The following is a 16,261-nucleotide window of genomic DNA, read 5'->3' as shown; positions in this document are numbered from 1 at the left end:
TGGGAAAACAGAGACTCTTAGAAAAATGTCCTGCTCCTGGCTGCCCTCAATGAACTGCTGTGGTTCCAGCTGGCCACAGGGTTATTTCACTCTCATAGTGTTGGCAGAAAGAATTAAGCACAATCCCCATCTGGTTCCTGGTGCCTTTCCCTGTGTGGTGACTACCTCATCCAGCCCCTGCTGGGATGGGGTGTCATGGGGACCTCAAGCTGTACTCGTAAACAGGGCCTGGGGAGCCTGAGTCAGAGTGGCCTTGGGGAGAAGTGGATTTGGCCTCTCAGGATCCCATTTCAGTGGGCTGCCAAAGACCAAATGTCACTGCGGTGCAAGGCTGCTTCAGTGTCACTGTCTGTCTCTAACCCTTTGGAACTAGCTCAGCTTTGAAAGTCCTGGCTGGAAAGGCAGGGGTAGGGAGATACTTGGCGAGACAGGCCTGGGACGTCGGCACTGGTGCCGCCTTGCAAGGAATTGGAGGGGATTTTGGAGTGGAGCTGGTGAATGCAGAGGCTGGGCCTCCTGGCTGGGGTCCTCTAGACACAGCTTTTTTTGTTGTTGCTAGACAGCTTTTTCATGGATAAGTTCTTCTGGGCTTCTTAGCGATGCTTTGCTGCAGGCCCCACAAAGAACTGCCCTAGTCAGCAGGTTAGTACTTTCTCCACGAGTAGTCACCTGGCACCAAACCAGATTACTCAGTGGCACTCTTTACCCAGACATGTCCTGGTCTGAAACCATTAAAGCATGTTGGCTGCCAAGATGGATGAGTGAGGGTCAGGGGTTGTGTGGGGAGAGGGGTGGTGGGTGGGGAGGTAACGCAATCTTCATTTTCCAGATTGTTGTCAGATTGGCTCAGCCATCCTTGTGGACATCTGCCCAGGTGCCTGTGGAGCACTGCCCTGTTGGCAAACCGCACGAGAGGCCCGGCTGTCTGTGGCCATGTATGTGTTGGCATGTGCGGTGTGTTTCCCAGCAAATGGAAATAGACGGATTCCATGCTCCTGGTGGCAGCAGTGGAGTGAGCCTGTCTCTACTTTCTGTCATCTCCCCACCACTCTCCTGAACATTCTAGTTGTGTCTAGATTCCAGTTTACCTTAATGCTAACCTTCCCTTTTTAAAAAGCTGATAAGCCAGGGCTTTTCCTGCCTGCTGGAAATCAGTGAGTTAAAGAGTACACGTGGAACAAAACATGTGCCTCCACACGTTAGGGTTAAAAGAGGAAAGCTTGCAGCCCTCCAGCGTCCCCTCCGTAGCCTGCTCCCTCCTGGCCTCAGAGAGGGGAATTTGTCCGAAGCTGACTGCCGCTAGAACAGGGCCAGCCAGGGTTCATGGTCAGTGGAGCCAGTTCTGTTCCATGCACCACTCTGTTGTTCAGATGGTACTGCTGTATTTCCTGATAGTCGCCTGTTCCAGCAACCTGGACTTACGGGATCTCTTTCCTCTTTTTTCCCCAGATGCTGTGACTGTGACAGAGCCCCTGGGGTTTGTACATGTTGGGGAGGAGCCTTCCTTTTGGGGGTGACCACGTTCATCTGGGCATGCCTGCAGTACTCTGGGCCCATGGACCTGAAGGAGAAGCATGCGGTAGGCCTCTTTCTGTTCCCTTATGGGTGCTGTCTCTGTGTCTCTGTTGGACTCTCTCTACTTGTGTTTGCCTGGGGGGGTCCTCCTTTGAGGGCTTTAAACCACAAGTGAGAGAGGGGTGCAGCTCTGAGGCTTGGGGTAGCTGTCTGTGATCCCCTCTGGGAGGGTGCTGTTGCTTGGCTGGACAGCACACACTTGGGGAGCTGTGAATACAGGACAAAGTGGACCTGTTAACACAACTGCGTGGGAGCAGGTTTCTGATTTGTGTTGGCTCCGAGCCAGCCTCCCGCTTCTTGCCCGGGGCTGTGTAATTTGGTTGGTTTGCTCTTTGCTAGGGCTCTGCCCCAACCTGCTGAGCCTTGTTGAGTACTGTTGGGCACCCTCTCTGTGGTTAGGGAAGAGCTCCCCAGTTAGACTCCAAACACAGCTGTGGCATCAGCTGGAGTGAGCAGCCAGGCGTCCTTAGATCGGCCTCCTCCTCCTGGCCTGACTCAGGTACTCCAGCCTCCAGGTACCCCGTCTTTGCATGCAGGTAGATTTGTCATCAGAGTCTCCCTCTCCCCTGATGAAGACTGTCTCTTGCCTGGACTTCTGCCGCACCTTCCTGACAGGTCCCTCTGTCTCTGATCTCCTTCCTTCACTTAGCTGTCAGAGAAAGCTATCCAAAATGCAGAGCTGACTGTTTTGTCACCCTTGCTTAAAAGTTGTCAATGGCTCCATGCCACCTGCTGAAACCTTTAGGGTGGTGTACACAGCCCTCCATAACCCCGCTCCTGCCCGTCAGCCCAGCATCCCTAGCCTCCCCTGCCTTGGCCTTTACCACTAGTAATTCTGAATGCTTCAGAGTTGGGGCACACATTCCACGTTTAGGCTCTTACCCTAAAATGCTCCCCACCCCTTTTCCTGGCAAACTCCTACTATTCTTTCTTCAAGACCCAGTTTAGGCATCACCTTCTCCAGATAAGTCCTCCTTCCCCACCTCCAGAGGTCACTCCTGTCAGCGTTTATAGTATCTCCACTATTGTCCTTGCTATACTGTATTGAAATAATCTGTCTGTCCCTCTTTATCTCAGTGTCCCTGGCTCCTAGCAAAGAGCCTGGCAGGTAGCAAAGGCTTAGTAAATACTTATTGACTTGAACTTATGGATAGTGATCTTTCTGCCAAAGAAATCTTGGGAAGCCTGGAGAGGGAGCTGTGGGTGCGCACATTGGGCCTCTGATGATGCCTGGCTGATTGCTGACTTGTTCAGCTCCAGGCTTCTCATGCCTCTGGACCAGCTGTGGAACAGGCTTGTGGGCCTGGACTTGAAGCAGGTATGTTCAGCATCCTGTTCACAGACATGTCTGGCTGCTCTGCTGGTGTCCATGCTACCAGTGATCGGCACGGAGGGAAAGCTACACCTGCCTCTCTCCTAGCCTGGGTGCAAGGCTGCTGCACACGGTTGCAAGGGCTGTGCCCTGCTCAATTCCAGGGAGTATCCCACTAGAGGCTATGTTGTTGTACAATGTAGTGGCCTGCCTGGGTGAGGCTGAATGTCCCCCACACAGAGGACAGTATTGTCCTATGGTTCCATCCTGCTGCTGAAACACCAGTTGCCAGTGAATTGGAGAAACAAAGTTCTGTGATCCAGGGGGCTGGCTTCTCAGGCCTGAGGAAGACTTGAGCGCCCAGACTGGATAAGCTCTCAGGGTCCATTTTCCCGGAGGATTCTTCTCTATCCTCTTCTTTCTCTTGCTGGATAGACAAGTCCTGAACTAGTAAGTGTCGTCACCATCGTCATCAGCCATATTTGTGGAATGGCTCCTTTGAGTTGGTAGCAGTCTAGGTACTGAGCAGGTGGCCCCTGGCTAGGAGACGCTCACAGTCTACTTGAGGAATTGATAGTTCAAGCAGCTAAGCCATAGAGCCTGATGGGGATTCTACCTGAGACACCATGCCAGTCGTATAAATGGGCTTCTAAAGGTAATCCCTGTGGCTTCTGACAGTGAAAGGCTTGCTGGAGGAGTAGCAGTGGGAGGTATGGCGTGGTGGTGGTTGATGGTAAGATGGCCTGTTGTCCCCTGGCTATAGCCCAGGGTTGGTTGCTTGTTGATTTTCTTCCCCCCGCGCCCTGTCACTTTATGACACGCCGTTCCTCACTGTCCCCTTTGGAGCCTCCTCTTCTGTCTCTAGTCTTCCAGCCCGTGGTGGCATACTGTGTCAGTGATGGCCTGGGTTTCTGCTTCTTAGATGCAGAGCTTGCCTTCACTTGCTGAAGTGGGCAGTGTAGGAAGGGGGCAGGACGGGAGAGGGCCGCGTGGGGGGCCCTGCAGGACAGCCGGGTCAGACCCTGTGAGCTGATCTTTTTAGGGCCTGTTGCACAGGATGGGGAGTGTTTGCGTTGTGGTTCCCACAGAGCACTGTCTTGGTAGAAAGCTAAAGGGAAGTGTGACCTGGGAGCAGGGGACAGGGGGACAGGAGTCTTTCCTTGGCAGTTTGCTAAGACAGCTGCCATCCTCAGAGTAGCTGGCTTGGAAGCTGACCCCTCCTCCCCCTAGCCTTAGCCTCATGAGGACTTCCTGCCCTTAATCTCTGGACCACCCTGCCCCTCCTTTGCCCATTCAGCTGTGGGTTTAGCAAGGGCCTCCAGGGAGCTGTGCTAGAGAAGCGGGAGGGCAGAGGCCAGCTCGAACTCGCTGAGGCTCTCTCTTCCCTCCCTTGCAACTCACATGGTGTTGTCTAGGAAACAGGGCCCTGGAGAAAAGTGCTCAGGCTCTAGCCTGCGCTCTGGGCTTATTGGACCTGTTAGGTTGCTTCCTCTCCCTCGGGGTTTTGTAGCCCCATCCTAAGGGTGGCCTGGAATTAGGCAGAGAAGTTTCCTGTCCACTCCCAGGGACTTTTGACCTTCTTTCTCCAGGGGTCTGTGCTGAGAGCTTCCTGTATATCAAACTTGGGGTCCTAGAGTGATGTGTAGGTTCTGCCTGATGGCCAAGAGGTACTGAGGTGGGAGCCCCAGGTCACTGGCCTCTTCTTTCTGCCTGAGAGATGAGGCCCAGGTGTCCACAGGCCATCTCTGGTCCCAGTGGCACTTTGTCAGGTGTCTCTAAATGCAGCTGGACGTTCGTCAGCTGCTGCCCAATCTCTGCACTCTCATAGATTAGTGGCTATTGGAGCCCTGCTGACCCCCGTAACCTAGTGGAAAGGTGTTAGGTGCTAGGCATTGGAATCCTCAGAGGTCCTCCCTTTTGGCTGGCTCTTCCCTCTTCTGCTAGCTTCTTCTGCTCGCTCCCTGGCCCCCTGCTCTGCCTCCTAGAAGTCACTGCTCCAGTCTTCTCAAGTGCCAGTTTTTCCCCCTCTACGCAGAATGTGCTGCTTTTAGTAACGCACAAGGCCCCTCTCCCCTCCTTCCTGTGGCTCTAATGTGGAAAGAGCTGTTATGGGCGTGGCTCCATGCTAGGAGTCTCTGAGTGATTTGGGGGAGCTCTCATGGATAACAAGCTCACCACAGTGGGGCTCCTACCCTTGCCTAGTGATTTGGGGCCAAGGAAAGGTAGTCTGGGAAGAGAGCCCAGGTACTCCTTGATGCCGGCAGTTACCCTCAGGGCTCTGGGCCAATAGCAGCCATTTCCTGCATAGCTTCTCCCCCTGCCCGCACTGTGCATGCATCCACACCCCCCTGGCTGCGCGTTGCCCCTCTGCTCACCCCTCAGTGACCTTGTCTGATGCATGGACCAAGCTCCTGGACATCTGGCAGAGCATCGTACAAACTTTCTCCTCTCAACCCCCTCTCTCCTCCTCCTTTCCCTCTTGCCTCTCCCTCCCTCCCACGGCTGTGACTGCCTCCTCCTCCCTCCCTAAATCTGCAGCGTGACTGGAAATAGGCTGAATTAATCAGCAGATTGAAGCTCCACTCTGCTGTACCGGATTCTCTGCAGCGCCCGGCTCCTCACTCACACGCTCTCCAGCTCTCCCTTCCTTTTTTCTCTTCTCTCACTCTTTCTCCCTCTCTTTCTCTTTCTGTTCCTTTCTCTTTTTCTTTGAGGGTGGTGTTGGAAGTTGTGTGGCTGATCCCTTGTGTGGCTCAGGCTCCACCCCATGCTCTTTAAGCAGGCAGAGCTATGGATGCCCCATCAGGGCAAATGCAACAAAGTGAGTATGCCGGCTTGGCTTTTACGTTTCTGTTACAAATGCCTTGTTCCCTGCTTTGTCGGGTTAGCGGTTGCTACAAGTCTTGAAGATGGATGCCCAAACCAGGGGCAGCTCCGATTACAAGGTAGCTTAGCATGGTGGAAAGAGGCTGGGAACAGGAGCCAGAAAGCCAATGTGTCTGAGGAGCTGCCACCCAGGCTCCCAAGTCACCCAGAGCAGAACTGGAGCTGAGTTTCCCAGTGGGGCATCTGGGCAAGGTATGCTGGCATCTGGGTCTCATGTACAAGTGACGGGAAGCTCTGGGCCTGGATGCCAGCCCTCCTCAGGGCCAGTAAGGGGGCTTTTTTTTTGCTGGACCACATGGGTCATTGAGACAGGGGCAACCAGGGCTGGAGTGATTTCTTCCTGGGTCTTATGCTGCAGGAGGAAGAAGATGGGTGAAAATGCCAAGGTCAGCTTGAGGCCGGAAGAGGAGGAAGCCTGAGGCTTTGATTTGCCTGGCTGCAGACAGAGTCGATTTGTGTCTGGCCAAACTCAGAAGAGATTTATCATGACTGCTAAAGAAGACCCTGGTGTATAGTGGCCAGATCTCTGCTTCAGGGATTCAGGCATTATGTGGAGTCCAACTTCGGCTCCCCTCCCCTCCTGCACTAGCCAGGAAGGCTGTGACGGTGGGGACCTGGCAAAGGAGCCAGGCCCCAGCCAGTTCTAATTAATGGTTACCTGCTGTTGTCAAGGCTGAGGGTCAAGGTCTAAATTTATAACCTGTCTACCTGTGCCTTGGGGACTTTGATTCTGCTTGCTCCCGAAATAGGTGGAGTAGGAAGGAAAAGAGTTGCTGTGCTGAGAGGACCTCAGAGGAGTCCTGAAGGGACAGGGGTTGGGGGCTGAGGGGCTTCTGGCTCTGGGCCACCTGAGAAACCTGACTGAGGTGGCACAGGAGAGCTCAGGTATGTTGGCTCTCGAAAGGCTTATTAGACTGACCCGGATGCTCAGCTTCAGGCCCTGCAGAGCTGGTCCTGTCCAGTAGCAGGTTCCTTGTGGTTCTGATTTAACAGAGTTCTGTCACCACCTTGCTGCTCCCCTAGGTCCCCATATCCTGCCAGTGTCCCCCTTGGATGATGGAACGGGGAGAAGCAGCCCAGCTCACGATTTGCATTTGCTGCCAGCCTTCCAGAGCCTCGAGTCACTCTCTGTTGGGTCTGGTTGAACCTGAGCAATTTAAACAGTAGGATGGGGTTACTTCTACCCGGAAAGCATAAGTGTAAGTGAAGAAGCAGGGCCTCGCCTCCCCTCTGGTGTCGAGACCTCCCTTAGCCAGCGCTCCTCGGCCTGGCATGTCTCTGGAGGTGCCTGTCAGTGGAGCAGGGTGGGAATTTCTGAGCATCTGGGAAGCAGGAAGACTCTCTTACTCCTTGTGGGTACTTAAGGCCAGGGCAGCTTTTCCTCACCCTCTTTGGCCCTTGCAGGCAAGAAGAGCAGACCTCAGATTGCATGTGTATGACTCAGGTCCTTCTTTCTCTAACAAACCATACCCATCGTTGCACAGTCTCCTCACTGGGGCCCAGACACACCCAGGTGCCCAGCCTAACTTGTGCTTTGAGAACAGCTGGCAGGGCCCACTCATTTACCAGCCCTTCCTGAATTTCCTTCAGAAAGTGTGACGGTCTTCCACCAAGTTGCTCAGCTTTGGCTCTCCTCCTGCGCTGGGGGAGAAGCCACGACACAGTGAGAGAAACAGGGATTTTACCCACAACCGGGACCTCCTGCTGGAGGTGGGGTGAGATGTTGCCATTCAGCATCAGTGAGTGGCCACAGCAGTTGGATAAGTTTGGTTGGGGCCATGGAGAGTAGGCTGGCCTAGAAGGCTGTGTCCTCGCCCCAGGGCCAGCCTGTGCGGGCAGGCGCTTTCTTCAGGAGGCATGTAATTACAGAATGGCTTGTTTTTCCTCTGTTGTGTTGTCTGTAATCGCCAGTCTGGAGTTGGTGCTCCTGGCCAGACACAACATGCGGGGGCAGACACACACAGTCAGCTCTGCGCTCCCCTCCCGCCTCTGCTGGCCCTGCCCCAGGAGCGCCTGCCACCCTCTGGCCCACGCCTCCCACACCTGAAGAGCAGCAGCCTGCAGGTTCTAGGAACATGGGGGCAGAGAGAAAGAGCGAATCGGTTGCGGGCCAGGGAGGAGGAGGTCTTGGGGTTGGGGGTACCTGGAGTAAGGTGGCAGATGTCAGGACAGCCACAGGGTAAGCAGAGGGGAACTGATGTGTGTCCAGGGTCTAAAGGCCTGGCCAGAGGAGGGACGCCCTCCTGGCTCCCTGGCTGTTCCTGTTAGCTTTGCCCTGCCTTCCTGAGCATGGTCTTCATTGCAGAACAGGCAGCTTCCCAGGTGACCTGCAACCCACTGGGATTTGTCTGGCCCTTCCTTTCTCTTGCCTCTCCACCTCTGCAGGCCAGCCCTTCCCTGCCTGTGGGAGGTTCTCCCACTTTATCATTTCTGGAGGCCTGGCCTAGGCAAGTCCTTCCTGGGAACTCTCACATCCCTCCTGCAGAGAGGGAGGGAGTGGGGGCTTGGGAGGGCTGAGCCTGAGCGAGAAAGGGCCAGTGGGGAGGCGAGGCCCGGGAAGCCCTGCTTTCTCACCCTAGCCCTGTTGGCAGCGGCTGGGCCTTCCCAAGTCTCATCTTCCCTGGGCCGGGAGGAACAGGCATCACCCCTCTGGGCCGCCCCTTGGACACGAGAAGGCCTCTGGTCCCCTTTCCTTTTCTCTCCTGCTCTCGGCCTCCTGGAGGCTTCCCCTTCCATGTCAGGAGGCAAGGAGGCAGAGGTAGAGGCCTTAGCCTTACCCGACACTCACTTGTCCTGGACTGCCCTCTCAGGGAGGCCCCAGGACCCCTGCCAAAGGGAGGTGGGGGCTTTGGAGTGCAGTACGCACCCATGCTGGGGTGTGGGCCTCCTGCCCGGAGGGCCTTTTCTTTCTGAGCTGAAATAACCAGTTATCCCCTCTGGGAAGAAGCGGCTCTCATCTTCATAATCCCCCAAAGCCACCATGGAGAGATGGGATTAGGTGAGATTTAGGCAAGGGATCTGGGAAGTCTTGGGCCAGGCCGGCTCTGGAGCCCGTCCTGATCCCTCAGGTCCAGGAAGTTGGCAGGAGGCCAACGTGGGGCTCCACTCAGGTGCCACCTACCGCCAGCTCTACAGCGTGGATGCTCCCCCATCCAGCAACCCCTTCTGGTTGTGGAGATGTGTGTCCTGCGAGGGGAGAGGCTGCCAAGGGGAGGGGTGGGTATGGAGACAGGTGGGGAGGAGGAAATCCAGAACATTAGTGGGCAAAGCCAGGGCAGGACCCTGGGCAAGGCAGATGTATGGGTGATAGGAGCGGAAGGGGGAGGACAATGAGCCGAGGCAACCAGGCGTCACTGGCTCAGCCTCCCGGGGTCCGACTCAGTAGATAACTCTGAGTCCCTCTCTGGGTGCCCAGGTCTAGGGCTTCGCTCCTCTTGCTTAGGAACTTTTCCTGGTGGAAGCTCACATTGGTGCTCTTCAGGTGGCCCCTGGGAGACTCACTTCTCCCCCAGGCACTGCCTTTCCTGAGGGCATTCTTTTTCTTAGGACCCCTGAGTTGGGGATCTGTGCATTAGGTTCAACCTGGGATAGGCCTCACCTCCAGAAGTTTTGACTCGGTAGGTCTGGGGTGGGGCCTGGATGTCCAGAGTTTTAAAAGCTCCAGGTGTTTCTGCTACAGATCCTGGGTTGACACCCCCTGATTAAGGTATCATTGGGATCAGTGATGAATGTGTACATTCATTCATTCATTCAGCGAGGATTCACTGAGCTGCTGCCGTGTGCCCGGCACTGTCTTAGTGGATGGTGGGAGGGGTGTGGAGATAGGAAAATTCAGTACCTGTTTTCACAGCATTGGCAGTCTAGTGGGAGAGCAGACAAGTCAATCTATGATGACAGTTCTCCACAATGCAGACTGTGGGCCAGGTTGCCCAGGGTGCTGTTAGAATACAAACCTCCCCCCATAAGTGCAGCCCTAGGTTTTGGGAAAATTTCCCAGAGCAGGTGACGTTTGAGCTGAGTCTTGAAGGAGAAGTAAGAGTTGTCTGGGGGTGGGGAGTGTGTTCTTGGCCAGGAAAATACGTCAAGGTATTTGCATATGGGCTGGAGGAGCATGGCATGCGGCAGGAGTAGCAGGAAAGGAGTCTGGAGAAGCTGGCAGATCGCAGATCATGCTCAGGAGTCTGGGCTTGATTTTAAAGGTACACGAGGCCAGCTGATCAGCTGAGCCCTCACTCTGGCTGGGGTGTTGCAGCTGGTTTGGAAAAGGTAGGGACAGGGGGCAGGAGGAGAGAGGCGCTGGCGGGAGGGTAGAGATATTCTAGTCTGGGGTGTTCCGGCTCTGGCCTGGGTGCCTGGGTGCCTGGGTGAGGTGGCACCTGCAGGAGAGGGGCTGAATTGCAGGGAGGGCCAGGCGGCGATTTCGGAGTTTTGGACATATGGACTCACAGGTACCTATGAAACAGCTGTGAAGCAGTTCAGTAAATGGGCCAGAATTCGGGGTACTGGTCAGGTTGGAGGTAAAATTTAGGAGTTGTAAGCTTATTGGTGGTGGGTGAATCCATGACTGTGGCCGAGGTTGCCCTGGAAACGTACATAAAGTTACTAAGAAGATGTGGGAAGATGCACTGTGGGGTAGACAGGGGAAAGGACAGAGTCGAAGAAGGAGAAAACAGGAGAGAAGCCCAGAAACAGGGGGTCTCAACCAGGAGAGGCCCAGCCGTGGGGTCACATAGGTCTGTGGGTGGTCCCCAGTGTTGCCTGGGGACTGCCTCGTCTATACCTTGTTCCACCCATCCTTGGTGAGATGAGAGCGTGGTGTAGTCAGTGCACGGTCCTTTCCTGGGAGCAGCTTTTTTCTGAGATTTTGTCCTTCCTGATGCTGTGGTGTGACAATATCCTTTCTTTTATGCAATGTAGTAACAGAAGATGGTGGGTTTTTCTTAATGTTTTTACCAGGAACAATGAAAAGCTAGCATCTGTATCTTAGTTCTCCTCTCACCATTTCAAAAAATATGTATTTTCTGGGGGCCAGCCCCATGACCGACTGGTTAAGTTTGCACGCTCTGCTTCGGTAGCCCAGGGTTTCACCAGTTCAAATCCTGGGTGCGGACATGGCATCACTTGTTGGGTCATGCTGAGGCGGCGTCCCACATGCCACAACTAGAAGGACCCACAACTAAAAATACGCAACTTTGTACCGGGGGGCTTTGGGAGGAAAAGGAAAAATTAAAAATCTAAAAAAAAAAAAAAAAGTATTTTCTGGCCCATGAAATCTAAAACTTGGCAACAGTGAGGTAAATTGGGAGGTCAGTGGTGAGAACATTCTGAGTGGGGCTGAGAGAGGCTGATGGCAGGGAGTTGAGAGGTGAGTGAAGGTGAGTTAGAAAACGCTGAGTACAGAAAGTTTGTATCGGTTTTCTTGTTAAACGTGGCTTTGAACATTAGGAACTGTGTACTTGAACACCCTGAGGGACCAGGGCCAGTGGTGGAAGAGAAGGTGAGGCTTCAGGAGGAGGGAGGAAGGGCCTGGTGAGATGAGAGTGGAGAGCCCCATCTTGGCAGGGACCTGAGGCCTCCAGGGAGATGCTGAGAGCCTCCTGCTTCCCTCCAGGGCGAGCCACCCTTGGCCCTGGGCCTGTCCACCCGGAAGGCCCTCAGCATCCTGAAGGAGCAGCTGGAGGCGGTGCTGGAAGGACACTTGAAAGAGCGGAAGAAATGTCTCACGTGGAAGGTGAAGCTTCTTCATGGGGAGGCCAGAGCCTGGTTGGGATGGCAGAAAAGCTTGGGAGGCCCTGAGGATGGGCTGTGACTCGCCCTGTCACTGTGGGCCATGTGACTTGACAGAGGCATCACTAAAAATCAGAAGGGAGTGCAGTTCCCTTTCAGAGTGATGTCTTGACCCCTCTGATGCAGGTGCCCAACAGGCTGGACCCCAGCTGAGATCAAAGCGAGAAGACAAAGGCAGCCACAGGGGCTGGGTCGGGTGGCTGTAGGGGGAAGGCGGCCAGATTCTAGCAGGATGGAGAACCTCAGCTCCTTCCTACCTCCTTGTCCCCGGACCTCTCACTCCCCGCCTCCTGTCCCTCCTCAGGAGCTGTGGAGGAGCAGCTTCCTGCACCACAGTAACCGCTGCTCCTGTTTCCACTGGCCGGGCGCCTCGCTCATGCTGCTGGCTGTGCTGCTGCTGCTGGGCTGCTATGGGAGCCAGCCAGCTGGCAGGTACACGGGCAGCAGCCCTGGGGAGAGGCTTCCTCCCGACCTCTGACACCATGGGGCCTGGGCCTATCCCTCTCCTGCCTCAGCAGAGTGTTTCTGCCGTCACCTGGGACATCCCAGGGGAGAGGGGCTGCTGCCCCCACAGATGGCACCTGCGTTGTTTAGAAATCCTCAGCCCCTTGGCTGGCTGGTGTCAGAACCAGAATGAGACACTCTTTTCAGAAGGGACTGGGCAGGGGTAGGTGGGGTGGGTGGGGTGGAGTGAGGGGGATCTAGGGCCCGGGGTTGGCTGGGTCTGAGAACCTCTCACTGCCTGCTCGTACCTTTCGCCTCTTCCCACCAGCCACAGGGTGGAGCTGGTGAATGCCTCAGCGCTGTTCCTCTTGCTGCTTCTCAACCTTGTTCTCATTGGGCGGCAAGATCGGCTGAAGCGTCGGGAAGTAGAGCGGAGGCTCCGAGGGATCATTGACCAAATCCAAGGTGAGGCCAAGGGTCAGACATGTTGGGTGGGAACTGATGCCCTGTGATGTGTCAGAGCCCTAAGAGCTCCCTCCTGGGTCACAGCCCGGAGCGCCAGCATACTGGCGTTGGCTTTGGCCAGCATTCTGTGGCTGTTGTCATCAAGAGAGGTAGAAGGATACACTGCCCTCTTTAGAGCAGGGCAGTGAGAGCCCATGGGACAGTTGTGGGTACTCAGGAAGTGGCCTGGGCGGGCAGGAAGGCTAATGGCGGCACAGTAGACTTGCGGCTTACTCCTGCTAGTTGGGAGACTAACAGAGAAGACCTTCTCTCCTGGCAGGAGGACAGTTGAAATTTTCTCTCCCAAGGCTGTCTTGTCTGGTGATACTGGGCCAGGGGAGGTGTGACGGTGGACCAGAGAAGTTTGAAATCCTGCAAGAATCAGAGTTGGGGATAGGGAGCTGGGTTCCCAAGATGGGGCAGCCCAGTTCCTAAAGAATAGGATTGCTTGGTCAGATTTCTGCTTGTGCTTCCATTCAGCTAGTGAGACAATGGTTCCTGCTTTCCAGAGACACGTGGTCTTGTAAGAGAAGCACTCCTACTCTCGAGAGACCTTTCTCTGACAGTCCTGGGGAGTGGAGGTTTAAATGCTAAGTGAGAATGTGTTGGTTCCTTCTGAAATGATTAATTAACTGCAGCCACGCGCCAGGCACTGGGAGTACAAGGGTGCCCAAGAAAGATGGGCCCTGCTCTCCGGACCTTAGTCTCTTGCTCAGGAACCGTGAGCGCCTCCCTCTTGCTTGTCAAAGGCATCCCACGTGGCTTCCAGAACCTCTGGCACAGGCTCCCACCATGCTCTCCAGCCTCTTCTCTTGCTAGTCATCCTCAGGTTAAAACTACTTACCACTCCTAAACCCACTGTAGACTTCTCTGCCTCTGTGTCTTTGTCCTGCTGTCCCTTTGGCATGCTTCTCCCTTGCTCATCTCCTACTGACAAAATCTCACCCATTCTTCAGGACCCATCTTAGATGCTCCTTTTTCCACAAAGCCGTCTCTGATGACCGCAGCTCTTCTCTGCTCCTGTGGGACTGGGATCTTTCCTCACACTCTTAGCATATGTTTGCCTTGTTTGGAGTTATCTGCCCACATGTCTCATCTCCCCTTTTGGTTGTGGCTCCTTGAGGGCTGTAACTGTGAAGTCTTCACCTTTGACCTTTGTACCCCTCACGGGGCTCAGCACACCCCTCAGCAACATTTGTGAAGTGTATTTGAATGGAATGAGGATACAGAGAATAAAAGCTTCCGGCGTTCAGAGGAAATGGAAGTGCCTGGGCTGGAGTGGTTGAGAAAGCCTTCACAGGGGAGGTGACTTTGAAAGAGGGGAGCTGTTAGAATGAATGGCATGGGTTGATGCAGGCCTTCTGGGAAAGGAAGAAGAGCAGACACGGTTCCATAGGTGCCTGCTGGGTCTGGCTGGTGTGCAGAGCCATGGGTGAGGCTGTTTCCCTCTTTCCGTTCTCATCAGATGCCCTCAGGGATGGCAAGGAGATCAAGTGGCCAGATGCCATGTACCCCGACCTCCACATGCCCTTTGCACCATCCTGGTCCCTGCACTGGGCCTACAGAGATGGACATCTGGTCAACCTGCCAGTTAGCCTGTTGGTAGAAGGAGACATCATAGCTCTGAGGCCCGGCCAGGAATCATTCGCCTCTCTGAGGGGGATCAAGGTAGCTGGAGGCTTTTCTCCTTCCCTGGAAATGCTGTGGGAGCATTCACAGGCAATGGTGGGAGGGTCCCAGGGCTTCATCCTGAAGCTTTCTGGCCAGCTCATAGGCTTCTTGGCAAGGCCTCTAGGAGAATGGAGAAGAGCTGGAATGTCTTTGTCCTCCTTGTCCTGTTCTTTCTTTTCTCTGATCCTCAAGCTACTGGGAATCCGGTCCCACAGGCCCCACCCCAACTGACTCTTCACTAACTGATGGTCCCCAATCCCATGAGATGTCTCCACTTAGCTGGAATTGTCAAGGAAGAGTGGCTTCCGATAGAAGCCTTTAACTGCCCCCGCCCTCCTCCCCTTGGTCACTGGCAGGATGATGAGCACATCGTCTTGGAGCCGGGAGACCTGTTTCCCCCTTTCTCTCCACCCCCCTCTCCCCGAGGAGAAGTGAAGAAAGGGCCACAGAACCCCCAGCAGCACCGGCTCTTCCGCGTCCTTGAGACCCCTGTGATTGACAACATCAGGTAGGGGTGCTGCCCTGCCTTCCTCCTGTCCCTCCACTTCTCCTCTTCCCCATTGAGCAAGGGCTGGGGTGCCAAGGAAGGGGCCTTTTTCATACTGGGGCCCCCTTAGGGCAGGCATCTCTGTAGGTTCTTCTCTTTAGCATCTTGTGAGAATTCTTAGACTGGGTGATTGCCCCCCTGCCAGTCTGAACTCAGAGGGGACAGCTCTGGAGGCTGCCACAGGCCACTCTCCTAGGGGGCTACTTGGCCAGGGCCAGAGACCAGGAGGGAATTACAGGTCCCTGTGATGCTCAGGGAAGGTGTGGGTTTCTGGGCTCTCCCATGAATATAGGGTCACTTCTTTCTGCAGATGGTGCCTGGACATGGCCCTGTCCCGCCCAGTCACTGCTCTGGACAATGAGAGGTTCTCCGTGCAGTCAGTGATGCTGCACTATGCCGTGCCTGTGGTCCTGGTGAGTAAGGCAGGGCACGGGGCAGGGAGAGGGCCAGGAAATGGGGGAGTCTCAGGGCCAGACTCAGGTGAGCCTGTGAATGAAGAGGGGGTCCCAGAGTGAGCCGACCAGTGCCGGGGGGTGTGAGTGGGCAGAGGAGGGGGAGCCTTAGAGCCCGAGTCCCTCTCTGGGGAGGGGGGTTAAGGCTGCACCTCTCCTGTTCCCAACAGGCCAGCTTCCTCATCACCAATGCCCTGCGCTTCATGTTGGACGCCCCTGGTGTCACGTCCTGGCAGTACACCCTCCTCCAGCTACAGGTAACTCCCCTCTCGTGCTTTTCTCTCTCTTCAGGCTGGCTCCCCTCATAGTGCCCTGACTGCCCAGGGCTCCCTCAAGTTTCGGCTTAAGGAGGCCTGCTTCCCTTCTTTCCCTTCCTGTCCCCGAAAGACAACTGTCCCTTTCTACTCAGGGAATGGCCCCGGGCTGGGGAAGCCCTTCCTCCCTCCCTCCCTCCTTCCCCCCTTGCCTCCCTCTCTCTGGGCCAGCAGCTCTTCGGGAGCCGTCAGTGTGGTTCACTCTTTCCCAGGTGAATGGCGTCCTGCCCATCCTCCCCCTGCTCTTTCCAGTCCTCTGGGTTCTGGCAACCGCCTGTGGAGAAGCCCGTGTCCTGGCCCAGATGAGCAAGGCCTCCCCCAGTTCCCTGGTAGGTTGTTCCAAGGCATCCGGGGAACAGTTCAGAAAGAACAGAAAACAGACAAAAAGAGGGAGTCAGCTATGCCCAGCATCCAGGGGCAGAGGTCCAGCCCCGCCGTGGGCCCAGTGCTTTGGCAGGCCCTGGGCAGCTCTCTAGGGGCTTTCCCCTCTCCATCCAGAAGAGCCTCCAGGCCAGGCCTGGAGGTGGGTGAGCATCCATCCTGGCTCTCAGCAGATGGGAGATGTGGGGACTGGCTGGTGTCCTTTACCAAAGGTGCTGGGAGCCTTTTCAGTGTGGGCCCCCCCACCCCTGAGAGGCCTGTGTGAGGTGGCATTTTCCTCCCTGAGGCTCACACCCTCTTCTCCGTGCAGCTGGCCAAGTTCTCAGAGGATACTCTCAGCAGCTATACAGAAGCTGTCTCCTCTCAGGTACACTCACCAGGGATGGAT

The 16,261-nt window shown here is 55.4% G+C and overlaps 1 protein-coding gene across 14 annotated transcripts in view; it reads left to right on the top strand.

Annotated features, from left to right (window-relative positions):
• TMEM94 (transmembrane protein 94) overlaps positions 1 to 16,261 on the top strand; it is a 33,540-nt gene that overhangs the window by 7,861 nt on the left and 9,418 nt on the right. For 7 of the 14 annotated variants that reach the window (XR_011422826.1, XR_011422825.1, XM_070225995.1 and 4 more), the window contains exons 2-11: positions 1,450 to 1,579; positions 11,385 to 11,504; positions 11,865 to 11,992; positions 12,333 to 12,469; positions 13,974 to 14,176; positions 14,536 to 14,687; positions 15,037 to 15,139; positions 15,349 to 15,435; positions 15,705 to 15,821; positions 16,184 to 16,240. Coding sequence is in view for 10 of the 14 variants with exons in the window: in XM_070225995.1 (XP_070082096.1) it covers positions 1,556 to 1,579; positions 11,385 to 11,504; positions 11,865 to 11,992; positions 12,333 to 12,469; positions 13,974 to 14,176; positions 14,536 to 14,687; positions 15,037 to 15,139; positions 15,349 to 15,435; positions 15,705 to 15,821; positions 16,184 to 16,240 (1,128 nt within the window). In the remaining 4 variants the exon portion in view is untranslated. Of the gene's footprint in view, positions 1 to 1,449; positions 1,580 to 5,270; positions 5,709 to 11,384; positions 11,505 to 11,864; positions 11,993 to 12,332; positions 12,470 to 13,973; positions 14,177 to 14,535; positions 14,688 to 15,036; positions 15,140 to 15,348; positions 15,436 to 15,704; positions 15,822 to 16,183; positions 16,241 to 16,261 lie in introns of those variants that run through there. The other 7 variants (XM_014738649.3, XM_014738636.3, XM_014738654.3 and 4 more) reach the window with 3 other exon arrangements.

Source organism: Equus caballus, chromosome 11 (assembly GCF_041296265.1).
Source record: "Equus caballus isolate H_3958 breed thoroughbred chromosome 11, TB-T2T, whole genome shotgun sequence".
NCBI classification, from domain to species: domain Eukaryota; kingdom Metazoa; phylum Chordata; class Mammalia; order Perissodactyla; family Equidae; genus Equus; species Equus caballus.
The sequence above is the reverse complement of the archived record's forward strand: the minus strand, read 5'-3'. Positions and strand labels throughout refer to the sequence as shown.